Here is a 26,814-nt window from a genome sequence, read left to right on the forward strand (position 1 = left end):
AGAAGCAAAACTTCTTCAAGGAAAAATAGAGAAAGTCCAGTTGCCTTTTGAAAAAAGCACCTTTGGGACAACCATGACCTGGATGACGGAGAAGCTCTATTGACTCCTGACAAGATCGGGGGGGGGGGGGGATTAAAAAACAGAGGAAGTTTGTTATTTATATACATTGCCAGCGGCAAGGAGGAAGGAAATAAAGAGGAACTCAAACAAAGGGGTATTCAGCCGGTTCGGACCGGTTCAACCTGAACTGGTAGCGGAAACCGCAGGTTGGCCCGCCACCTGCCCCAGCTCTTCGCCGTACTATTAGGCACGTTTTTGAGGCCGGGCGTACACGCAGAAGGCACACAAGCAAAGCGCATGCGCGGAAGGCTGGGCGCACGGAGGGTGAACCGGTGGTAGCAAAACATGATAGCCACCTCTGGACTCGTGGTAGGTAAATAATCTCGCTTTCGAGATTATTTTTCTACCTTTTGAGAATTTGAGCCAGAGATCAAACGGACCTGATTGCTTTGGACGGGTCAGGATTCATCCTCAAATGTTCCAAAGATGCTTTTTCCAAAGACTTTCCTGGGTTTTTTTTCTCTCTCTTGAAAACGTTTTGCTTCTCATCCAGTTTGAAGAAGCAGCTTCTTGGATGAAAAGCGAAACATTTTCAAGGGGTTAAAATACTCCAAGGAAATCTAGTTGCCTTGTGGGAAAAGCACCTTTGACCTGGATGATTGAGAATCTCCACAGATATTCATCCTCAAACTTAACTTACCAAGAAAACTTGGTTGGCACTTTCGCTGAGGGTCGAGTCATCCGGGCTGTCGACAGGAGTCTGACGTGTAAATTTTGCATCAAATTGGCTCACGTCTTCTTCGGATTGCTTTGCAAAAAACAAAAGTTGAGGAAGGGTTGTTTGGTTTTTTTTTTTAATAGTTTAACAGACAAGCACAACAGCCTTAGTGGAAGACAAAAGCTTCTGGACGGAGGAAGCGTTCTGTAGATGTACCACCTTGGAAGTCCTGCTGGAGTCCTGCCGCCGCCACTGGAGGGCCTCTTTTTTGGACAACTGGGCTGAGAAACGAAGGCAAGGGGAAGGGGGAAGGGAGTCACGGATCAAAGAAAAGGAGGATTGAGAAGAGATGCCTTCAAGGCCAAGATATCAAGGAGACCTCCCCTCCCAAGCACCACCATTAGTTGGACACCAGAGCTCTATGAAATCTGAGTTACTGCCATTAGTATAAAGTAGGTACAGGTAATCCTCGACTTGTGACTTGAAATTAGTGACTCGACAGTTCAGTTCTGGCTAAGCAAGGCAGTTGTTAAGTGAGCCACGCCTAATTTATGACCTTTCTGGCCATGGCGGTTAAGCAAATCACTGCGGCTACTGAAAAATCATGTGCTCATTAAGGGAATCTTCTCCCATTGATTCTGCTTATTGAAAGCTGGCCGGGAAGTTGTGAATGATGATCGCCTGACCCAGGGATGCTGCCATTATTGTAAATACTTGCAGGTTGCCTAGCACCCAAATTTGGAACATGGGATCATGGGGATGCTATGACTGTCCCAAGTGAATGGTTGTTAAGTCGAAGACTACCTGAGCAATTCTGTTTTTGATACCATTCACCAGCCTCCCCAATTCTGAATGCTTTGAGCTGAATGTGTCTGCAACTTCAGAATTCCTAGCCAATAGGACTGAAGAATTCGTTGCAATCCCAATGCTTCAGGAAGATACAAAGATGAAGAAGGCTGTACAGGTAATCCTTGACTTATGACCACAATTGAGCCCAAAATTTCTGTTACTAAGCGAGACAGTTGAGTTTAACCCCATTTTATGTTTCTCGCCCCAGTTGTTAAGGGAATCTGACTTCCCCATGGACTTTGCTTGTCAGGAGGTCGCAAAAGGGGTTGACATGACATCAGGACACTGCAAGTGTCATAAATATGAATCAGCGTCCAAATTTTGATCACATGACCAGGGGGATGTTGCAACGATCGTTAAGTGTGAAAAACCTTCTTCAGTAATTTTTTTCAGGGCCATTTAACTTCAGTCATTAAACGAATAGTTCTAAGGCAAGGACTACCTATAACAACCAGATGTATCTCTGAGCTCCAATTTATGGAAATGGATCAACAAATTATCCATTTTCCAACGCAACGGTTTAGGGGAAGCCCAGATTTTGCTACCAGCGCCAATCTTCTGCCTTTCTCCGAAATGCAAGAACCACATTAAAATTGGGAGGTGCATTTCAGCCCAAAATTTAAAACTGAAACTGAATTTAAAACAATCAGAGGTCAACTCCCTTGTGGGGGAAGTGAGATGCAGCTATGAGTACTGTGTTTCCCTGAAAATAAGAGAGGGTCTTATTTTCTTTTGACCCCCAAAATAACCGCTTGGCATTTTTGGGGAGGTCTGATTACTTTAGAGGTGCAGGAGGCATCAAGGATGATCACCTCATGGCTGCTGCTGTGTTGCAATATTTTCAGGGAGGCCTTATTTTAGTGCATGCGCTCAAAAGCCCGAGTGGGCTGATTATCTGGGGAGGTCTTATTTTGGGGGAAACAGGGTATTGATTCAGACAACTTTGGAAAAATAGGGCCAAAACCCCATCTGACTTGGGAATTGCGTGCCCTAATTCCAAAATTTGGCTTATCTGGCTGGGTTGTGCCTGAAGATCACAAGCATGTATCCAAATTACATACCAATAAGGGTTTAAAAGGTGGCTCCACCTTCCGAGCTAGCAGTTCTTCCCAAATGATGTGTCTGAAGAAGGGATGACCCTAAAAAAAAAAATACAGGGATTATCAGTCGGTGTCCAGTCAAAGACAGCAGAACAGGCCAAATGAGAGGCCCTTCGTTTTGACCAGAATGCAAACTGAAGCACACAGGTAGGTCTACCAGTCCTCATTCAGAATAGGAACTGGAAGAGAGAGAGAGCATCAAATAAAAACTGGGCAAAGCGATAGCTGTTCTATAAAAGGAACTAAGGCTGTGTTTCAAACTCAGCCAGCGTGGACTTCAATTCACAGAATTCCCCAGCCAGCCATACTTAAATCTGTTCTGACCGAGGCTTCCTGAGAGCCTGAAGCAAAGTCCTTGTCCTGACAAAAACCCCTTTTATTAATTTGCTGTGAATTCCTCTCATTCACATCCAGCCAAGTCTTTCAAGGGAGGATTTACAGTCACAGAGCTTATCTCGCTTGGAGAGCTGCCAGGCCGATATCTGCAAAACTCGGCAAAGCGTCTCGGAGAGTCCTGAACCAATTAAGCAAACGAATTGTCTCCTGCAAACTCCACTCCCCTTTTGCTCCTCTTTTATTCCCTCTGGAAAGGGCCATTCATGGTCCACCTGTGATCTTACTCCCAAGTCGACCCGTTCTTTAGCTGTTCCCTTCGTCTGGCAACTCTGCGCATGCCCACACTGGGAACAGGCTCCAGTTGTTCGTCTTATATCAGCTTATATCAGCTTGACACATCTCCGAAAGTATACCCAAACCCTTGCTTACATCCAGGACATTCTAGCTCACGAAGCAATCCCTTTTGAAAATTATTTTACTGGCCGGAAGAGAAGGGAGGGCATTTTCCAACAAAATCACAAAATTGTGTACCTGAACTTCTCCAGCGTCTCCAGGACCAGCTCCTAGGCGAGAGGCAGCATTTCTCTTTAGCAGCTGAAGAGAGGAAATGGATAGTTTAAAACCAAATGGACTTTCTTTTAGAAAAAGTTATTTTATAGCTGTCAGACCTGCCCCAGCTTGGTCCTTTAAGCAAGGAAGATCCTCAGTTCCATCTGTTGTGAAAGGTATATTTTACCAGTCGATTACAATGTAGCAAAGCCAGAACTGAGGTTCGAGTGCCAAAATTTCCGGGTTAACTTGTCCCCCTTAGTCCCTTCCCTCCGGTGGTGGTTCATTGTCCAATCATATTCGAATAGAATGGTTTGGGAACAGTCTTTTCAACTGTAGAATGGGTGGTGCGGATTTATATGCTTTTCCCAGTTGTCTGACCTTGAACTTGTTTCTCAAAACATGGGTGTCAAACTCAAGGCTGCTTAGATCGGGAAGGTGCTTAGATCTGGCCCGCGGGGGCGACCTGAAAACAGTGAAGGACCGGGATGCAGTGCCTTTGCCAGTGAAAATGGAGTTCAGGAGGGCTGTGCAAGGCCCTCCCGAGCTCCGTTTTCGCTGGCAGAGGGTTGCAGGAGGCCATCGCAGCTGAAAATGGAACTTGGGAGCCCATTTTTGCTGGCAGAGTGCACGGGCCACCGTAGATGCCCTGGACATGAATGACATTGAGCTCTGTCCTCCCCGAGGTCAAACACCATCCTGATGCTGCCCTCAATGAAATAGAGTTTGACACCCCTGCTCTAGAAGGTATGATTAGTCGGTAGCCTTCCCTCCTCCCAACCAGCTCCCTCCCCCCAAAGTGCACAGCAGACTGGCTGCTAGTGAATGCAAGACACATGCGTGAGACGGTAGTTCTGACAAAAGCCTTATTGTTAACGATAAAACTGGTAAATGTGTCTCCAACTTTAAATTCATTGGGTGGTATGGGAATTATAGATATTGTCCTCGAGTTGCAACCACAATTGAGACCAGATTTTCTGTTACTAAGCTTGTGAGTCACTCACAATTTTATGACTTTTGAAATCACAGTTGTTAAGTGAATCATACCAATTGTTAAGTGAATCATGCGGTTGTTAAGCAAACCTGGCTTCCCCCATTGACTTTGCTTGCTGGAAACTACCTGGGGAATGTCACAAATGGTGATCACATGAAGCTGGGATGCGGCAACCTCTGTAAATGCATGTCGCCAAGCACCTGAATTTTGGATTCATTTGATCACAGGGATAATGCAATGGTTGTAAGCGCGAGGACCAGTCGTAAGTCACTTTTTTCAGTGCCGTTATAACTTTGGTTGCCAAATGGATGGATGTAGGTTGAGGATTGCCTGTACTGAAACGTGATTCACCAACTGTGTACAAACAGATGCTGGAGACATTTTACATATTTAAAAGGCTCAATAAAATTTTTAGTAGTTATTAATTGGGAAAACACAAGCTTGCAATTCAGTTCAAAGAACGATTCGGACGAAATAACTTTTGGTTCACTCTCAACTCATTTAGTGGCCATTCAAAGTTGCAATGGCACTTATGACTTTTGCAGCATATCTATAGTCCTGTGATCCTCATTTCTAACTTTCCTTCGCATAATCCCCAACCTCCAATCCTTCCGGCGCGCCCTAAAAAGTTGGCTTTTTCAGCAAGCCGGCCTGGCCTGAGTAGAATAAAATAAATTATTAACTTTAATTGTTAATTTTAATGTAATCCTAAATTTGATTTTAAATTGTCAATCGAAGGTTATTGGATTTCCTATTTAATCTTTTTTTTTTACTTTTTACTATATGTGTTTTTATGTTGTACGCCGCCCTGAGTCCTTTGAGAGAAGGGCGTGTAAGTCCAATAAAACCAAACCAAACCAAGAGAGGAGATGTGATATAAATAGTAAATAATTTTTCGTTAACCACATTTCCAACAAGGAAATGTTAATGGATACTTTTGGTGATTAGTAAGTAGGAATGTTAGTATTTTGTAGATTGTTTTAGATTGTTATTAAATGTACATTTCTTAACATATAATTAACTACAATAATAGTAATGAAATGATAACCTTAATTAGCAAAAATAACTTGGATATAAATTGTAAACTGGGACTTAGGGAAAAGACCTATAAATTTTATTAATAAATTCTTGTTTAGATCTTTGCTATAAAGGTATAATCTCTTTTGGACCTGATGAGAGGAGAGGTGATATAAATAGTAAATAACTTTTAGTTAACTAATAACAAGGAAATGTTAATGGATAATGTTTAATGATATATGTTTGTGTGTGTGTGTTTTGTGTTTGTGCTGATAAATAAATAAAGGGAGACTAGTATAAATCTATTTCAAGCTATTTAGCTCTCATCAGCTAGCCATACCCTTACTGGGATTATGTATGTGTGTGTGTGTGTGTGTTGTATTAGTAAAAGCAAATTGGATATAAGCTTTAAATTGTGAGTTGGGGGGAAATGCTTAGATATCTTATTAACTGATTTTGTTTCAGAATGTTATAAAGGTGTAATGTGATTGGAGGTTTATTGAAATTGCGAATGAATGCCAGTAGGTGGTTGTGTCTTTAAATACAAATGATTTCAGATAAAAGCACGTTTAAATAATTGTAATTAAATGAGAATTGTGGTACAGTGATAGTAAAATACATTTAAAAAATTTGATTTAAAATGTACAATTCAATTTGAATGAAGTATATGTAATGATTGTGGAAGAAACGCACGAAATGTATTTGTAAACAATCAACATGCTTTGTTACAAGATGTAACAAAGGATGATTCTTTTTTTGTGTTTTTGTTTAATTAAAATAATAAAACTTTTCAAAAAAAAAAAAAAACCCAAACCAAACCAAACTTTCCAGGCAGCTTCCGACAAGCAAAGTCAATGGGGGAAGCAAGATTCGCTTAACGACTGCATGATTCACTTAATCAAGGCAAAAGAGGCCATAAAATCGGGCGATACTCATTTGACAGCCATATTGCTTAACTTCAGAAAATGTGGGCTTCATTGTGGTCGTAAGTCGAGGACTACCTGTAACTGAGCACAGAAGCTACAGGAGAGTAGTAGGACATTTGAAAAATTGCTATGAATTTATACTTGAGCCAACCTGTGGGATTTCCCTGTAAGAGTCTCACCTTTTTAAGCAGGTCCCTGGCTTCTTGTGTGAGGTAGGGAGGCAAATTGAGTTTACACTTGAGAATCTTGTCAATCGTTTTCTTTCGGTTCTCCCCAGTAAAAGGGGGCTGAAAAAGAGAGGAGGAAAGAGAAGCAGTGAGTAAAATGCACGTCACCATTTAATGTCCGCTATCAAAACAAAATTCTGCTTGTGCTTCCTGGCTTTTAAGCAGGCCTGTAAAAAACTGATTCCCAAACCTGGCTATTATAAAGTGGGTTTGATCTACATACAACCAGGGCTGTCTAAGAAACCAAGATAGCACGGGCGAGTGTCTCAAAGGTGCTTTTTCAAAAGGCAACTGGACTTTGTTTTTCCTTGAAGAAGTTTCACTTCTCATCCAAGAAGCTTTATCAGTTCTGGCAGGATTGGGGGGGGGGAGGGAGATGGAAGGCTTAGTTCTGCCCACACTTCCATCCCTCCCACTGTCCTTCTAAGAACCGATGAAGCTCCTTGCATGAGAAGCAAAATGTCTTCAAGGAAAAACAAAGGAAAGAAAGTCCGGCTGCCTTTTGAGAAATGAGGCAACCACGACTTTGATGGCTGAGAATCTCCAGAGACATGGATACGCGCGATCACATGAGAAATGGCAGAGATTTGATCACACAGTCACAACCATTATCTGGACTTTTTGATACGCTCCCACTGGACTGGACGCCCTGACTACAACATCAGCAGTAAGCGCATAAGGAATCACTACCATTCCTGGACTGCAAACCCAACGGGAAAAGCACCAAATTTAGGGGTTCTGTTTTCAAGCTTGCTGCAACCTCAAAGTTCACGATTTGGGTTTAGAAATTCAGCCCAGCCAATGGAAGGAAATTCCCCTCCCAACAAACATGCTGTGGGCATCAGTAAGTGTTGCAAATTAACACAAATGGAATGACACAGCACAGTGATGGGAAACCTTTTTGGCACAGGGTGCCAGAAAGGTTGCACAGAAACATCATGTGCATGTGTGTGTGTGGGTGCTCCCACTGGGGCTGTGCCCCGGGAAATCTTAAGGCCTGGGTTCTAGCGTGCATGCGCATCCAATGATCAGCTAGCTGGCACCCATGCGCAGGCCGGTTTTCGGCACTGCTGCAAGCGCAAAGGGATCGTGCTCCAGAAAAACCAAACTTTCGGTTTCTGGCATACATGCGCACCCAACAGTCAGCTTGCCAGTGGGCACGTGCACACCAGTTTTCGGCACTGCCACATGCACGAAGGACAGCCGATCATTGTGCACACATGCACGCTAGAAGCCCGGAAGACAAACAGGCAAGGCCGCGCATGACAGGCGACATGGCTTCGCATGCCATAGGTTTGCCATCATGGACATACGTAGCATTTCCAAGAAGTAGAGTGAAATGCAGGCAGTCTTTGACTTAAGGTTGGTTATTTAACCGCCATTCGAACTTAAGATGGACTTCAAAAACAGCTAACTCTGATCTGTCCTCAAAGTTACAACTCTCTCTCACACACACACACACACACACACACACAAACACACACACTCTGGCATGATTGCATTTTAGGGGTCGGGGAACCAACTCGCATTTATAACTGGTTGGAGCATCCCAGAGTCTGTGACCATTATGTGTTTTGCCAGTTTTTGGCAAAACAACAACAACCTGTGGCCATTTGGAGGAAAGGACCATGTGATTTGCTTACTGGTCGCAGTGACTCGCTTTACTAACCATCGTAAAGATAGTCTAAAAATAGAACTTGGATCCCGTAGTGCCTCGACTTATGACATGACAACGTACAATCGATAATTCTAGGCTCCACTGTGGTTGTAACTCACGGACCACCTGTACAGGCAGGTTCGCCGTTGTTTTCTGAATAAACCAGACTATAAATGACATTTCTTTCCAAACCAGGAAATCTAACCGCGCAGGCTTAGCAATAAGGCAGATAACGGAAAAACCGCATGGCAGATTCTTTAAAGGCAGGGCGCGTGCTCCAAAACAACAAACAAAACATGCAAGTTGTAAGTGTGCACCTACTGCTCCAGTCAGCATGTCATACATTAGTGCCCCCAAACTCCACCAGTCCACAGCACGGTTGTGCCCACTCCTCATCAGAATTTCCGGGGCCCTAAAAAGACATCAAAAGCAAATAGCAAGGATCAGCACAGCAGAGTCACAACCGGTTGCGATAGTCATAAATCAGTCGAGTAGTTTTGGTGACAGCTGCTCACCTGTGGAGGATTCACTATTACTTCTAGGGTGATTAGATTTGCCAACTCGTTATCCGCAGACTCATGGGTAGCATCAGCTTCTTGTAAAATAAGGGTGGGGAAATATGGCCCCTTTATGACTTGTGGACTTCGACTCCCAGAATTCCTGAGCCAGCCATGGCCATGGCTGGCTCAGGAATTCTGGGAGTTGAAGTCCACAAGTCATAAAGAGGCCATGGTTCCAACTCACCTCTGTTGTATAGCATCAAGCTGAGCTGGTGACAGTGTGAAAGGTAAGGTTAAAACCTATCTCCCACTACTTAAGGTGCTGTCTGTCACAGGGAAGAGGGGATTGACTCATTGTCCAAAGCACCTGAGGCTAGAACAAGAAGCAATGGGTGGAAGTTTGCCAGAGGGAGATGCAATCTGGAAATGAAGGAGGAATTTCCTGACAATTAATCAATAGAACAGAAGTTGCCTCCCTGAGCTGTGGGTGCTTCCATCACTGGTGGTTTTCATCTATCCAGAATGGAATAAATAAGGTCTCTGCCTTAGACAGGGGGGTTGGGCTAGAAGACCTCTTGAGATCCCTTGCAGCCCTATGATTCTATGACCTTTATTCAACATGTTGTGCAGCAAAGGTCATCTCAAAGACATCAACAACTCCTCAGGAGGATGATTTTTCAAATAAGTAGAGTCACCAGAGGCGCGCCACGTGCTTATAATGTGAGACGATGTATGTGTTTTCATAGGGAGGATCAGTTTCATGGCATTGCATAATCACCTACCAAATAAAATTGGCATCTTGCTTCGCAGAGACAGGAAGCCTTGACCTATGACCCTAACAGTCCTGATGGCCATAAATCAGGCCAATAAGGTGAGCTGACAGTATTTTGTATTTTTTTAATGGCGATACGCAAGCAAAGCGGTCGCAAAACAAGCCCAGTTTTTAATGTGGCAGAGTTTGGCTGAACACCGGAAGCAATTTCTGGCTTTTGGCAAAGTCATCGTAACGTGTGGTCACATGACTGCAGGACGCTGCAAACCACCATAAATGCAGCTGTGTTGCTGAGCATCCAATGGTCATGAGACCATGGCAGGGGGGTTGAGAACCGGGACACAATCATTGGAATTTCTGATCTGGGTTGTTAGTCCCTTTCACCAGATAAACTGTTAAGTGAACGCTTGCGAAACTGCCAGTTATAAGTTGAGGATCAATACTTCTCCTTGAGCACCATTTTTCTATCATTATCAGCTGGACTCACATGTATTCTATTGTTCCACAGAACGTATGGGTGACTGTTCCATCATGAATAGATTCTTTACACAGTCCAAAATCAGTCAGTTTAACATGACCTGGGGTGGGGGGGGAGGAGGGGAAAGAAATAATGAAGAAGAAAAATAAAGAAGAGAACCACAGAAAGCTAATATATAGTTAAAATACATTTTTGACACACAAACAGTAACACCTATGCCTATGACCGGGAAATTGCTTGGCTTTCTAAACCCAGACAGGAGTGTAGCCTAGCAGGTATCTAGAGGACAAATATTCCGCAAAATAGGGGGCCACCCCTGAAAAGACCTGCTACTAGAAGGCCAAGCTCTTGGTCTTCTTTCACTTGCTGCTTCTTTTAGGCAGTTAAAATGCAGGTAGTCCTTGACTTACAACCGTAATGGAGTCTGCACATGGTGTTTGTTAAGCGAGGTGCCCACATGATCAATGTTTAATGTTTTTTTTTTACTGCTTTTAATACTTATATTTTTAATTTTAAAAAAAAAACATTTTAATTGTAATATATGTTTTGAATTGTGAGCTGCCCAGAGTTGTTTGCTGAGATGGACGGCTATAGAAATCCAATCCAATCCAAATCAAAATCACCTTGGATAAACACCCTAATCCGTTTAAATTTAAACGTTAAACTTGATGTTTTAACAACCATAATAGGGAGAACACCCCTATTATGGTCGTCCAATGGTCAATAAGCAAAGCACAGTAGCTCAGAGGAGGGGAGGACCTGGGAAACCTAGTGGGGAGGGTGAGGAGGAGGGGGCTCAAACAAGCTATGTGGGAAGCAGACCCAAGGCCTGTTGGGACCTAATGGAGTGAGAAAGCAAGAGCAAGGCCTGGGGGATCCAGCAGTGCAGAAGTGGGGGAATTGGGGGGAGGGGGGATCAGTTGTTAGGGTGGAGAGATTGCCAAGCGCCGAAATTCTGTTCATGTGATTGGGGGTGGGGGTGCTGCAGTGGTCATAACTACAGGCAGGGATTCTAAGTCATTCATTCAGGGCCATTGTAATTTTGAATGCTCACTGGACAAATAGTTTAAGTCAAAAATTACAATAACGGGAGATGTAAGCATCTCATCTCATGGGTGCCAAGACTGAGAAAAGACCATGAAAGCTTTCAGACTTCCCGTAGTAAAATTCATGCTCTAAATTTACTACACATGTTCACAAGGATTCAAAACCGAACTGTGCATTCAGGCAGTAATCTAAGTGTCCATTCAGATGGTTGGGATCGTTGTCCTTACACAAGAGATCTCCAATCTTGGCGACTTTAAGCTTTGTGAACTTCAACTCCCAGAATTCCACAGCCAGCCAGTTGACTGGCTAGGGAATTCTGGGAGTTGAAGTCCGAAGGGTCTTTTTTTTAAAGTTTTTTATTTATTTTTGTTACATAATAAAACTTCTTTTGTGAACAGTGTTATCCGAATACCCCCTTTAATATTCCCACCAAAAAAATCCCCATAATTCATTTACATTATATTTCCATTGTTTCCAATTATAGCCATATTACTTTTCTTCTCATATTTTCCAATTTCTAGTTTTTTTAACATGTACAACAGTATGATTTTTCTTTCTCTTTAAAAGTCCATGAGTCTTACAGTTGCCATCGCTGGAGATCCCTGCCTTACACCATTTGGAAAGGCTGAAAACTGCAATCCCAACCCATGTGTTGGCTCTGAGGCAGGGAAAATCTATTCTACTGAATCAAACCCAGATTCCAATAATTCTGAAAAAACAGTTGGAAAAAAAAAAAGTAAAAAGGGCTTGGCCACTGCCTTTCTAACCTTGGTGATTCAGCATGATGTTTTCTGGCTTTAAGTCACGGTAAATGATTCCTTTCTGATGCAGGTGTCCCAAAGCCATCGAAATTTCAGCCAAGTAGAAACTGCAATGCAAAGCAAAAAATAAATAAATAAATTAGGAAAGAAACCCAGGTGACTATGCGTCACGTATGGCTTTAATATGTCAATCATTCTCAATCATATAAATTAGATTAAGAAATAAATTGGGGGGGAACAAAGCTGCGCAAAACCTCAGATGTGGCACGACGAGAGGACTCAGCTTCCAAGCTTTATAGTTATTTGTTTGGCTTAGTTTTACCCTCACTCACTATTCAGCTCCTAGAGAGGCTGGGTTTCCCCATCCCTGTTTTGGGGGGCAATAGTTCTAAAGGACAAAGAGTACCGTATTTTTCAGAGTATAAGATGCATCTTTCCCCCCCAAAAAAGAAGGTGAAAATCTGGGTGCGTATTATACATTGAATACAGCATTTTTAGCCTCCCAACCCCCCTCCCTTTGCAAAAATGGCCGTGTATAGCCTTTAGGAGGCTTCCAGAGTTTTCCTGGGGGCTGGGGAGGGCAGAAATGAGTGAAAAATGGGGGATTTTTGCCCCACATCCCAGGAGCACTCTATAAGCCTCCTAAAGGCTATGCATGCCATTTTTTTTTTGACAAAAATGGTCCATTTTTGCGAAAAACAGGCCATTTTTTGCTTGGGGGGGGGGCAGGAGCACTCTACAAGCCTCCTAAAGGCTATGCATGACCTTTTTTTAACAAAAAATGGGCCCGTTTTCAGGAGGTCTGCAGTGCTAAAACTTTTTTTTTTTAAATTGCCTCTTCAAAATCTTGGTGCGTCTTATACTCCGAAAAATAAGGTAACCATAATTTTAGTTGTGAAACTACATGGATAAATCACAATCCATAATTCCATTTCAAGCCAGAGGTGGTCCTCAACTTACAACCACAAATGGGACCGGAATTTCCGTTGTTAAGTGAGGTGGGTTTTTTTAAGCAAGTCATGCCGTTCTGTATTTGGCACGGTTGTTAAGCGAATCGCTTAGCGTGAAGGGAATCATGCAGTCATTAAACAAATCCGACTTCCCACGTTGACTCTGCTTGTGGAAAGTTGGCTGCAAAGGTCGTTGAAATTGAGTTCGATCCTGGGTAGAGGCAGATATTTCTCTCTCTGGGCACAATGAGAATGTATCTGCTGAACAAAACTCCTCATTGGCAACAGGGAAGGGCATCCGGCCAGTAAGCACTCTGCTAGCTCCATTCAGTTGCCCAGACTCCACCCCACAATGGATTGTGGAGTCATTAAACGATGATAATAATGATGATGCTATAGGTAGTACTCGACTTACAATTGTAATAAATTGTGGTCATTAAGCGCGGATTTTTCAATCTTGTGAACTTTTTTGCAGCAATTTAAGTTAACGGTTCAGTCATTAAGTGATTCCTTTGTAGACTACAGGCATTTTTCACCAGAATTAAAAAGCAGTTTGTGACAAAAAAAATGGCATTAATTTGGGCCATGTGTTTGCAGGATGCTGCCAAAAAAAAAAAGCCTTAAATTTGATCTGTTGCTAAGCACCCAAAAGGCAGTCATGTGGCTGCACAGAGTGGGTGAGGTGACCGTCAGAACTCTGGATTATAAGTGCATCATAACTTTGAATGGCTGCTAAGCAGCCAGTCGTAAGTCGAGGACTACCTGTCGCCCAGGACTTCTTTCCTCCTTCGGCTCAGCTCTTAATGTGACAGAGGATGGGAGCCATTTTAACTGGCCAAGAATGCCAATCAGCAGTAGATGCTGTTAATTGTAGCAATGAGATGGGAGTCACATGCTCTTAAATGGCATTTCCTTCTGCTAAGGAGCCAGAGAAATCCATGGGTGGCTTCTGACCCACAGCCCCAAAATCACATTATTCCTTCTATAGAAACATTTCATGATTCCAACCTGTTAATCATTGATCAAACACTGGGACAGCCCAAAGAACAGACTTCAGCTATATCCGTTTTTTCCCCCATGGTGAAAACCACAAGATCACCAGATGGATGAAATGTTAACCCGCCCCCCCTCCCTCTCCTAAAATTGTTTTTAGCACAAAACTGAATGAAAGCTGCTGGAATGAAACATCATATTTAATTCTAGGTTAATATATAAATATAGAGCCAAGGTGGCGCAGTGGTTAAATGCAGCACTGCAGGCTACTGCTAGATCAGCAGGTCAGCGGTTCAAATCTCACCGGCTCAGGGTTGACTCAGCCTTCCATCCTTCCGAGGTGGGTAAAATGAGGACCCAGATTGTTGGGGGCAATATGCTGACTCTCTGTAAACCGCTTAGAGAGGCCTGAAAGGCCTATGAAGCGGTATATAAGTCTACTGCTATTGCTATTGCTATATGCGGCCTTTACATATTGGTCAAAAAAAATCTGTCCGCATCTGCCTTTAGCAAACTTCTGTACAGAGGTTTGTTTCAACAGGAGCTATTTTAGGCCCACTGTGGCTTCATGGCTATATTTAGTGGTATTTATATAACTATTTAAATGAAACACAGGATCTACATTTACGTTGGTATTGTGACATATTGTAAGATCAGCCTTCAGGCACACCCAGGCATAGCTCAATTATCCAGCTCCCCAAATGGCCTTCTCTTTGAAGCATGGGAAACGAAAACGCAGCTCAGCAGGAAGTGTGGGTGTGATATGCCACGCCAACTCTGCCCCACAACTGGCTTCATATGTTCTTCACTCAGCTCTTGCCTTAAGTCTACCCTGCTGGAGCTGAAGAATCTTTTCTGTCACTTACCAAGCGGTGTCTTCCATAAATATCCCCTCTCGTTCCAACTGCATGAAGAGTTCTCCTCCTAAAATAAAAGTGTGAGAAAAGACCAGTAAAATTTCGGCTTCATCACTAGGAAAGTAGCATCCCACAGATGAGGCCTCCTCCGAATTCCATCTGCCGGCCAGTGTCGACTGGCGACTACCCGGAGGAGAGCCTTCTCGGTGGCTGCTCCGACCCTCTGGAACAAACTCCCCGTGGAGATTCGAACCCTCACCACCCTCCAGGCTTTACGCAAAGCCCTTAAAACCTGGCTGTTCCGACAGGCCTGGGGCTAAAGAACTGTTGCCCCCGTCTCGAATTGGTATGACTGCTGTGTGTTTTTAATTATGCATTGTTTTGTGTTGTTTCTTAATTTTTTGTTTGTATCCCCCTTCCCTGGTTGAGTTGTGAGCCGCCCTGAGTCCCCTTCAGGGGAAAAGGGCGGGATATAAATAAAATCAACATTCAACATTCATTCAACATTCAGCATGAGACAGATGCCACCATGGGATGCAGATGGATGCGTGGCAGAAGGTTAGTTTGCCCTATTTCCAAGTCCATGGGGGCATTCTAGATAACTTGTCCTTTGGTTTAGAGAACTGACCACACTCAGGTTAAGATTCACAAACTGCCTTGCAATTTATTTGTTTATTTATTTGCAAAATTTATTGGCCGTCCATCTTCTCTCAGGATAACTCTGGCTTTCAATCATAAATGATAAAAACTGTACAAAGCTATTTAAAAAACCCACCGTAAGTAAGATACTTTACAAAGCCAAATTATAGAGCCAAGAGCCAAGGTGGTGCAGTGGTTAAATGCAGCACTGCAGGCTACTGCTAGATCAGCAGGTCAGCGGTTCAAATCTCACCGGCTCAGGGTTGACTCAGCCTTCCATCCTTCCGAGGTGGGTAAAATGAGGACCCAGATTGTTGGGGGCAATATGCTGACTCTCTGTAAACCGCTTAGAGAGGCCTGAAAGGCCTATGAAGCGGTATATAAGTCTACTGCTATTGCTATTGCTATAGCAGTGTTCCAATATTTCAGGGGCTGCCCCAAAGAAGAGGGAGTCAAGCTATTCGCCAAGGCACCTGAGGGCAGGACAAGAAGCAGTGGGTGGAAACTAATCAAGGAGAGAAGCAACCTTGAACTAAGGAGAAATTCCCTGACAGTGAGAACAATTAACCCAGTGGAGTGATTTGCCTCCAGAAGTTGTGAATGCTCCAACACTGCAAGTTTTTAAGAAGAGGTTGGATAACCATTTGTCTAAAATGGTATAGTTATAAAACCTATAAAGTTTTCTGCCTGAGCAGGGTGTTGGACTAGAAGACCTCCAAGGTCCCTTCCAACTCTGCTCTTCTATTCTAAACATTGCAGCCTAATTCAAAGATGGCTAATCGGCAGAGCCAGGTCTTTAGGCTTTTATAGAAAGTCTGGACGGTTGGAGCTGACCTCTTTCTGGAGAAGGGGTCTCCAACCTTGTCAATTTTAAGACTTGTGGACTTGAACTCCCTGAATTCCTCAGCCAACTGGCTGAGGAATTCTGGGTGTTGAAGTCCACAAGTCTTAAAAGTTGACAAGGTTGGAGATCCCTGCTCTGGAAGGCAAGATGTTCCGAAGGGCAGGGGCAATGGCAGAGAAGGTCCTTCTCCTAAACCCCATCAGCCAGAATACTCAGGCCAACAGGGCCTGTGCCATGCCTCCTTTGCCAGCATGGGTAAGGAGGGTAATCCCAGTGGGATGAGACAGTCCTTCAAGTAGCCTGGACACATGCCACGAATGGACATTGGGTCCATTGGACAGCTACATATAGTATAGGTTGTCCTCGACCTATGACCACAATTGAGGCCAAAATTTCTGTTGTTAAGCGAGACATTTGTTCAGTGAGTTTGGCCTCATTTTACGACCTTTCTTATAAGTTTTCTGAGAGAAAGGTAAGCAATGAAATGGATCCCCCATGGTTGGTGAACTCAAAATCCACATTTTGATTCTCCGCTCACACTTACCGCTGAGATACTCGAGGATGAGGTAGAGTTTTCCACCAGTCTGAAAGGCATAAATCAAGTCGACGATAAACGGATGCTTGACCTCCTCCAAGATATTCCGCTCGGCTTTGGTGTGAGCAGTGTCTTTTGCATTCCTCACAATCATCGCCTAAGGAAGACAAAACAATAATAGTATTTGCATTCTAAAAAATAGGTAGAGGGAATGGTAGAATCTGGGGGGACGGGGTTAAAAGTGGGATCAACCTAGAATCCCTACGTAGCTACAAGTAGACTAAGTTGAACCTCCCTTGAATTCCACCTTAACTCCAAGCATTAGTTGAGAAGATTCTTGTGCATAGGCGTTTAGCAATAAATTAATTTAAATCAATTTTCACATGTGGACCTGATCTTTCCTGACAAATATATAGTATACTGTATTTTCCGGAGTATAAGATGCACATTTTCCCGCCTCCCCTCAAAAGAGGGCAGAAATTTGGATGCATCTTATACTCCGAATGTTGCTTTTTGGAACCTTTTTTTCAACCCTAATGAGGTGTTAATGATGGCTGAAAAAAAGGTTCTAATATTTTTACTGCAGCATACTGTTGGAAAAATTTCCCAATTCCTTCCAGTTGGGAGAAGCCAATGAAGATTTGAAGACTGCCTTAAGAGGTACTTCTTTTGTCCAGTTTCTATTTTGGTGAGATAATCCTCTCAAGTGCAAGGCAGAGAGTTCCTGTGGCTACGTGGTTTCTATTCTTTTGATGATAATCCTTTTAAGGGCAAGGCAGGGATTTTTCCTATTGGCTATCTGAGTTTTCCCAATGGTTTCCTTCAGGCAAGCACTGAGCTGGCTGGGCTGGTTTGTTGATTCAGCTTTGTTACATTTTAGGAGGTGTGACTTGCTTTTGCCTGAATGCCCAGACATCTAATTAAGCTTATTAAGCTTTTCCCTGCTGCCTGGGTAAAGAAAAAAAGTGGCAAAAAGTGTTTTTTTATTATACTATTGTGTTTGCTTGCTTTTCCGGTGCTATGGGGATAAAGATGAATACTTGGTAGGCAGAATTTTTTTCTCCTTATTTTCCTTCCCAAAAACTAAGATGTGTCTTATACTCCGGTACGTCTTATACTCCGGTACGTCTTATACTCCAGAAAATATGGTAATTATATCAAAAGTCTGCTACATGTGACCATCCCCCAAACTGGAGCCACTGATAGGAATAGCACTTAGACCTATATACCGCTTCACAGTGCATTACAGCCATCTCTAAGTGGTTTACAGAGTCAGCATATAAACTCCGCTGAAGATGTTACCTAGCCTGCTAACGAAACGTTCAGAAACCAACCCACAAGCTCCAAGAACTAACCTTTACCATCAGCATATTACCCCTAACAATCTGGGTCCTCATTTTACCGACCTCGGAAGGACGGAAGGCTGAGTCAACCTTGAGCCTGGTGAGATTTGAATTGCCAAATTGCAGGCAGCCGCCAGTCAGCAGAAGTAGCCTGCAGTACTGCATTTTAATCACTGCGCTACCACACTATCAAAGTTCGCAAAACATATTAGACGCCGTGGACTAATTCATCCCCAAAAGCCAAACTGTGTTTTCTTCCTTGTCTGCTACATTTCCTAATTTTGAGGAAGGTAAAGCTATGCTTGCCTCAAAACCTGTAAACCCAGGTAAATGTAAATATTGTGTGTGTTTGTAAAACAGCCAACCACGATTTGAAGTGAGCATTCTAATGCTATTTTGTGTAAGCCAGGGTTTATTCAATTTAGAGGTCAAGTATAGTTTGCTGTGAACAAGGAAGGGACTGGAGTGTGTAAAGTGGCTGCATATTGTACCAATTGAAGTTTCTGAACAGATTTCAATAACAGCCGCAAGCAGAAGGTGGCGCAGTAGTCCGATTGCAAGGTGCAGCTGTAGTTAAGAGTAGAAAAAGGATAAAACATGCTGCCTGGGGACTTCTGGGAGTTGAAGTCCACATATAAGTTGCTGACAAGGATTCTTGTACTTTTAATTGGATTCTTGATTTAAAGAGGAGATTATTAGATGTTATAAAATCTAAATAGTCTCTTTAATTTATTTGGGCTGGTTTTCACAGCCCACTCAACTTCAGTGTCCAAAGTCATCAAGTATAAACCATCCAATGGCTTGTAATGATGGTCTGCTTCACACATGATGTAAGAGTCAGTTTCATGCAATTCAATAGACTTCAAACAACCAAACACCCCTGAACCAAGCCTAGTTTCTCAAGCCTTCTCTTCCTTATTTCATTCTTCTTCCTTTTTTCAAGAGATTATAGATCGCAGAATGAGATAATTTAACCCTTTGTTAAATGTATGGTCACCTATAAGATATTCAGAGTCATTTAGGTTTCAATGGACCAGATGACATTTCAAAATGAGAAGCACAGGCACTGCTGCTAGCTGTTCTACTATCTTACAAGGAGCAACAACAGCAACGCCTGTTAAAAATATCTGTATAATAAGTGAACCAACTAAGCAAAAGTTCAAGAATTTTAAGTACGCAACAGCAGATGAAAAAAACTCTACAAGTAAGTAAAAATCAATTCTCCAGTTACTGCTACTATCTGAAGTCACTAGACAGAAACACGGGGCTGGTTGTATAAAACTTCTTTATTTCGGTTAGGATGACAGTCCTCAACCTATGACCACAACTGAACCCAAAATTTCTGTTGTTAACCAAGGCAATTATTTCTGCCTCAAGTATTAAGGCAATCAGTTGTTAAGGGAATCTGACTTCTCATTGACTTCGCTAGTCACAAGCAAAGGTCACAAAAGGTAATCACCTGACCCCAGGAAACTGCAGCTGTCATAAACACATGCCAGTTGCTCAATGGGGCAATTTTGATCACATGACCACAAGCATGGTGCAACAGAGATAAGTGTGAGAAACTGTTGTAAGTCAGCTTTTCAGGGCGGCTGTAATTTTGAACGGCCACTAAACAAATGGCTGTAAGTTGAGGACTACCTGTATGTCTTAGTAAATTTACATTCTCCTAGCAATGATTTTCTGGAGTCTCAGCAAGATCCTCTTAAGGGAGGCTGATTGAAGATCTGCAGTGAGCAAAACCTTGTTCTACATTCACCCCACACAAAGTCTTCTGTCCTTCTGCAGTTGGGTAATCAAAGCCATCTCACCTTTTTCAGCACCTTCATGGCAAAGATTTTGCTCGTGTTTGCCCCCGTTACTTTGCGAACTTGGAAAACCTGCCAACACATTTTAAAAAGAAGCAATATTACTTTTCCCCTCCCGGCCAAACACCAAAGAAAGGTTCACAGTGACTGCAATATCTGACATTTTTGATGCTTCCTTTAATCAGTGAATAACGAATGATCAGTGTTCCACACCTGAATGACACTAAGCAAGCCAGATACTCTGTTTCCCCGAAAATAAGCCCTCCTCTGGATAGTAAGTCCAATCAGGCTTTTTAAGCACATGCACTAAAATAAGCCCTCCCCCGAAAATGAGCCCTCCCCAAAACTATTTAAATGCATGCGCAGCCAGTCCCCGCCATTTACTCTGGTTGCTTTGCCACGCAAACAACACGACGTGAGAAGGTAAGGCTGGAGAGGGAAGGGAGGGGGGAACATGCCCCACGCATCCGACATGCCCTTACCTAACATCTGCTCCCACAACCCTAGCCACCACGCCCCTTCTGTCACGCTAATGGCCGCCGCAAAAGCCATTAGTGAAGAACGGAGGAGGCAACAGTGGCGATGGGACATCCAGTCTGTCAACTCGTAAAGCATTTCTAGTTACGTGGCCGGGCCAATAGCATGGTACAAAGTCCTGGGAAGCGCGTGCATGGCCTCAGGGGCAAACAGCTGATGAACGGCTGTGTTGCGCTGCTGCAACAGTGCAATACAGCAGCAGCCATGAGGTGACTACATACGCCGCCTCCTGCACTTCAAAAATAATAAGATATCCCCGAAAATAAGGCCAAGCACTTATTTCAGGGGTCAAAAGAAAATAAGACCCTGTCTTATTTTCAGAAAAACACGGTGGCACAAGCCAGTTTTCCCCTAAGCCCGGGTTTGCACCATTCAGCAACTTACAAGTACCAGCTATCGCTCTGACGTAATGAAATATAGATGCGGTCAATTTATAAATAGTCTTTTGATAACAAGGCTCAGGGCAACTAATGGCAAATATTACTTGATATAAAGAAACCACTTCTAACTTTTGAAAACATAATGAAAACAGGAAGGTGAGGATAAGCATACACAGAGGCCATCAATCAAGCACATATTATGAAATCAACAGGCCAAAAGTCACTCTCCTAACCCCTGCTCCGAGTTCAACTGTGTTTTTGTTTTTATCTTCTAAGTTACCCAAGGAACCTTTGCCATAAAGCAGTGTATAAACAAGGCAGAAAAAAATACAGAAGAGATTGCTACAAGATGCTGGGCCAATAAACTACAGCTCATTTATAGAAAACCTATCGGTGCAGCTCAGTCTGGGTATTGAAGTCCACGGTTCAGAAACAGTGAACCACACAGTTAAACACGGAACCTTTCAGGCCCTATTTTGAAATTCTCTGTCAGGGTGGATTTGATTTAAATCAAGCCAATTTAAATCATGATTTTAATCACTAGTAAAAAGGCTTGATTTAAATTAAGTCGATTTAAATCTTAATTTTTTAAAGAGCAACTGTCATCTGTCCAACAGTGGCTCCTCCGACCTGCTGTTGACTCACCGACAGTCCCAGTAGCCTCATGCTACATAAGCTCCATTTCATGCTGAATAAATTAAATGTATCTTAAACAATAGCAGTAGACTTATATACCGCTTCATAGGGCTTTCAGCCCTCTCTAAGCGGTTTACAGAGAGTCAGCATATTGCCCCCAACAATCTGGGTCCTCATTTTACCCACCTCGGAAGGATGGAAGGCTGAGTCAACCCTGAGCCGGTGAGATTTGAACCGCTGAACTGCTGATCTAGCAGTAGCCTGCAGTGCTGCATTTAACCACTGCGCCACCTTGGCTCTTAAACAATCATCTTTAGATAGATTTTTATTCCAAAAACATTTTATTAAAATAAATTTGGATATTGTTTTTTTTAAAAAATCCGATTTCAATTTTAAAAAAATTATCCACCCTATTCTCAGTATTGAATCTTTGTTTTCCTGCATATACAGGCTATGTTTGACCCCTGAGCTATAGTCCCCGCCCGGCAAATAAAAGTTCCAGTCCTTATGCTCTGATGAAACAACTGAAGAGGAAATATGGGGCCATTTTGCTCACTGCACCAGATGGGACCACTCCCTGGTTCCCATTCCCTTCATTCCAGCCCAAATTTGGGGTTTTATTTATTAAACCAATTTATACAGCCCCCACAACCTACACGCGGTGATTTATATTTGAATTGTGAGTTTAGTGATAAATTAATAAACAAATATTCAGGAGGAAAAGACGTGCTGGGCCCACTGGTTATCAGGAAAAGAGGAGAGATTCTCCAGCTCGCCAGAAGGTGCCTTACCTTTCCATAGCCCCCTTTGCCAAGAACACGGAGCAGCTCAAAGCACTCTGGGCGGATCTTCTCAGGACCCCGGTTTACGCTCGTTTCCGAAATCTCGAATTTCTCACAATGCTCCATTCCGCTGAAAGAGAACCAACAATTTTCTTTTTTAAAAAGGCGGCTAGCAAGGCAACCCTACATCCGAATGACAGGATCAAGAAGGGCTCTCTCTCTGCTGTATGGCCAGCCCTTGGGAACAGCCTTTCTACCCCTCTCTCTTGTTCTCCACCAAGAGCCGTGGAGGGCGCAGTGGTTGGAACGCGGTGTAGCAGGTAAGCTCACTGCCCACTGCCAGGAGTTTGATCCTGACTGGCTCAAGGTTGACTCAGCCTTCCATCCTTCTGAGGTCGGTAAAATGAGGACCCAGGATGTTGGAGGCAAGAAGCTGACTCTGTAAACCGCTTTAGATTGAGCTGTGAAGTTGACTCTGTAAACCGCTTAGTGTAAAGCACTACAAAGTGGTATATAAGTCTAAGTGCTGTTGTTTCCGCAAGGACCTGAAGATGTGGCTCTGCCAGTTAACCTCGACCCAATAGGGAAGTACCACACTGGAGGTGGCTACCGGAGTAACTAGCTGACCCCACCTCCCCCCCCCCCCCCGTGCTTCTTGCTTGCCCTCCATCCAACTTTTTCATTGTATATTACTGGATGCTAAATGGTCCCTCCCAGAGGAAATAAAAGAAGGGAAAGGGGAGTGGAGTTTGGAGAGGGACAATTAGTTCGATTAATTGACTCTCCAAGACTCCTTGCCATGTTTTGCAGATATTGGCCTGGCAGCTCTCCAAGCTAGATAAGGTCTGTGACCGTAAATCTTCCCTTGAAAGATTTTGCTGGATGTGAATGTGCAGAATTAAGTAAATTAATAAAAGGGGTTTTTGTCAGGACTAGGAGTTTGCTTCATGCTGTTGGGAAGCCTCGGTCAGAACAGGACTTACAGGTCATATGGGCCGACTCCTCCATGATCCATACTTTCACTTAAGTGACCCTAAAACGAAAGGGTAAAAGAAAAGTCACTACAACATTGCAAACAAGAATTATTTAGAAAGCGCAGTAAGTTTTGCTTATACATTAACTCGAGTTTTAAAAGCGGATAGCACCACAAGCCTGCAGGCTGAATTTACATAATAAGCCTTGTCAGCAGAAAGATATGGCAACCACACTGGAGAGACGCACCAAAACCTGGGGATTGACTGCACAGATTCAGCAGTTTTCAAGCAGCTGTCCTATTACTCAGCTGTGTGCAAATCCTATAAATAGTTGGAAAAAAGAGTTTGAGAAAAAAATATTATCAACACACTGGAGGGAATATAAATGAAAGATTGCAAGAAGAATGTCCGCTACCATAAAATATTTAAGCTTAGGTTTGTGCAATTCACCCATAGAGTGAAACTCTCATATCCATTCCTCCCCAGAAAAACTTTTTTCTGTATCATAGACCGTGATAACTGTGTGGAAATAAAAGTTGTTCTTGACTTAAAACCATTTGCTTAGTGACCAAAGTTACAGTAACAGGAAAAAAAGGATGTATAACCAGTCTTTTCATTTATTTCCTCATAATCAGGTGATCAAGAATTGATGTACTTTTGGACAATTGGAATGTCCCAGAGTGTCACATGATCACCATTTGTGACCTTCCCAGACAGCTTCCGACAAGCAGGGTCAATAGGGAGAGCTGGATTTGCTTAACGACATGTACAACTGCAGTGATTCATTTAACAACTGTGGCAAAAAGATCGTAAAATCAGGGGTGACTCAGTGACTGCTTTGCTTAACAATTTAGTGGAAATTTTGCTCCCAATTGCGGTTATAAGTCAAGAACTACCTGTATAAAAGGAAATTTGTTTAATTAATCAACTCCTCAATGCAAGTATATGGTTATATGGGGTAGTTTTTGGGCCATTAAGAAATATGCTGTTTTTATGCTGTTCTACTGTACTGGAAATAGTCCCCAAAAATTGATCATCCTTTCTGCAATCTGTGAAAACCACAGCCCACCATACAGAAGGTGTGAGTAAAATCGACAACAGTTGTAAATTCATTAGCATACTCTATAGATGGGACTACAGAACTGGGTTCATAGTCCACCACAGCATATAGTTAGTAAACAATACAAGTACCATGAAAAGTCAAATTAGGCAACTTTTTCATTAGAGACACAGAAACCAGAAAGGGAGGTATACAATATTTTCCCCAACCACATTCTTAAGATTTCATTCAATATAAGAAATATTTCACTTTGGTTCATTCTACTGTGTGACTACTAGCACCACAACATTTCTATACATTCCAGTAATAAAACTAATAGCAGGAATGCAAAAACCTAATAATTCCTAAAAATAAATCAAAATCACAAAGCTGGGAATCCACATGTGTTTAAAAAAAAAAGAGGCAGGATGCAGATCTCTCACCCTATCCTAGGGAGAATGGGGAGACACTGAAGTTCAGCACAAATATTTGTGTTCCGGGTTTGTATTTACATCTAGATGACTCTAAGATTACACATTCACTCAAGGTAGAAACTACAATGCCTACAACAATATTGGATAACTAAGCATTTATGTCTGCAAGATCAAGAGTTTAAAAAAAATATACAACCCTGACATGAGCAAAAGATTATGATGGCCAAGTGGGACAATTTTTCACCCTGCTAAAGAGAAGTTCCCTGAGGATGAGCTCCGGCATGAAGACGAAAGTTCAGAAGAATAAACGTCCCGGTGACATACCCTGACTGGATCCTGCAACATTATCCCGGGACATATACATTTGCCTTCACCTGTGAAAATTTTTCAAAGGTGAAAAATTACGCTACAGTGCAGAGAAAAGTCAATTCTACCATTGCTTTTGCATGCCACTGGTAAAGAGCATAAAGCAACCTTTTTGCAATTAGGCCATGATCAAGAGCCAACTCTTAAGTGCAAGTCTTTAGAGCAGAGGTCCCCAATCCCTGGGCCATGGCCTGTTTGGAACCAGGCCACACAAGTGGCGGGGCTGGCGCACGTAGCTCAACTTGGATAAGTGGTGGGCTGGCGCACAGTTGCGTGAGCAGTTCAACTTGCGTGAGCAGTGAGCTGGCGTGTATGTCCGCGAGTGAGTGGTGGGTCAGCACTTGTGCGGACTGGTTCCCTTCTCTCCTTCCCTGCTGTGCCACCAAGGTGTAAAGATTGGGGACCGCTGGGTTTAGAGGCCTTTAATAACATGTTGAATCTGTAGTGTCAAAGTCAGCAACCTCCAACCTGCAGACAGCCGCCTCAAATTTCTACAAAACATACCACTGCAATTTGCAAGAAACTACAAAATCTCTGAGGCAAAGTTTTCCACTGTGTTTCCAAAGAAGAACAGGGAACATAAGCAGTCTGGGTATCATTAAAGTAAAACAACTTTCAAAGTATTCTGCCAAAGTATTCTGCAAACCATAAATATCAATCCATTTACATGACATTAACATGCAATGGCCCTACAATTGCAGGCTTAGTTACCAGAAAATGTTCTTTTAAAAAAGAACAGTGCAGCTTTTCAAAAGTTGCCTGTCATGCTGTGGTAGCACAATTAAGTAATTGCTAATCTTTGTCCCTTTACAGATAAATGCTCTAAACCCAAGCCCTTATCAGAAATCTAAGTATATGTAATTAAAGATTTGCCTTTACAGATATTTGGCACAAAAAATGTAAATATCTAGTTTCCTTTCCACAATCTCCTAAAACTAACGATCCTATTTCAAGCAAAATGTTGAGGTAGTCCTCGATTTACAGCCATTTAGTTATCAAAGACTTATGACCGTTAGCATTCTGATGATCATGTGATCAAAATTTGGACGCTTGACAACTGGCATGTATTTAAGATCTGGAGCCTTTTGCGAAGTCATTGGGAGGGAAGCCACTTAACAACCATGTTATTAACTGAACAACTACAGTGATTCACTTAACTGTGGCAAGAAAGCTTGTAAAATAAGGCAAAACTCGCTTAACTGTCTTGCTTAGCAACAGAAAATTTGGGTTCAATTGTGGTCATAAGTGGAGGACTACTTGTATAATGGGATATTATACCAATTGCCTACATTATTCTAAAAAAGTCGAGTATAAATTTTCACCTGTCCAAAAATACCCTTCAATTTCCCTTTCCATTCTTATCCTCTTCAAATTCCTCCCTACATTGTTGTAACTGTGTCAAAAATGGTTCTCCAACATCTCCCTTGATAGTCCTGTTTCTATCCAAACACATCCCTGAAAGACAGTATACAAGTTTAGCCTAGAGAAGGCTAATTCGAGTTATGAAGAGCAACATCTTTTTCCATCATAAGCTACAAGGCTGTATGGTTGTTGTTTTTTATAATAAGGCCTGTGATGTTCAATGGGATTACTGACACTGCCTCCTCCAAGGTGAATGCCTAAAGGCAAACAGTTTGTTTGCATAAGTTGCTTCCCCATATGAGTAATATGCTACATAAGGAGTAGCTGACCTTACCCACTGTGAA

The 26,814-nt window shown here is 42.7% G+C and overlaps 1 protein-coding gene across 1 annotated transcript in view; it reads right to left on the bottom strand.

Moving 5' to 3' along the window:
* The window catches only part of RPS6KB1 (ribosomal protein S6 kinase B1), a 33,143-nt gene that overhangs the window by 3,740 nt on the left and 2,589 nt on the right, over window positions 1–26,814 (bottom strand). Inside the window, exons 2-13 of the mRNA XM_014072495.2 lie at window positions 23,279–23,328; window positions 22,305–22,425; window positions 19,964–20,032; window positions 16,819–16,966; window positions 14,801–14,858; window positions 11,998–12,098; window positions 10,193–10,283; window positions 8,755–8,845; window positions 6,729–6,836; window positions 3,595–3,657; window positions 2,689–2,766; window positions 761–868 (exon numbers count right to left, since the gene is read on the bottom strand). Coding sequence (XP_013927970.1) covers window positions 761–868; window positions 2,689–2,766; window positions 3,595–3,657; window positions 6,729–6,836; window positions 8,755–8,845; window positions 10,193–10,283; window positions 11,998–12,098; window positions 14,801–14,858; window positions 16,819–16,966; window positions 19,964–20,032; window positions 22,305–22,425; window positions 23,279–23,328 — 1,086 coding nt within the window. The remainder of the gene's footprint in view (window positions 1–760; window positions 869–2,688; window positions 2,767–3,594; window positions 3,658–6,728; window positions 6,837–8,754; window positions 8,846–10,192; window positions 10,284–11,997; window positions 12,099–14,800; window positions 14,859–16,818; window positions 16,967–19,963; window positions 20,033–22,304; window positions 22,426–23,278; window positions 23,329–26,814) is intronic.

This window comes from Thamnophis sirtalis, unplaced genomic scaffold (assembly GCF_051295495.1).
Source record: "Thamnophis sirtalis isolate CommonGarterSnake01/CBP01778 unplaced genomic scaffold, rThaSir2_p1.2 scaffold_6, whole genome shotgun sequence".
NCBI lineage: Eukaryota > Metazoa > Chordata > Lepidosauria > Squamata > Natricidae > Thamnophis > Thamnophis sirtalis.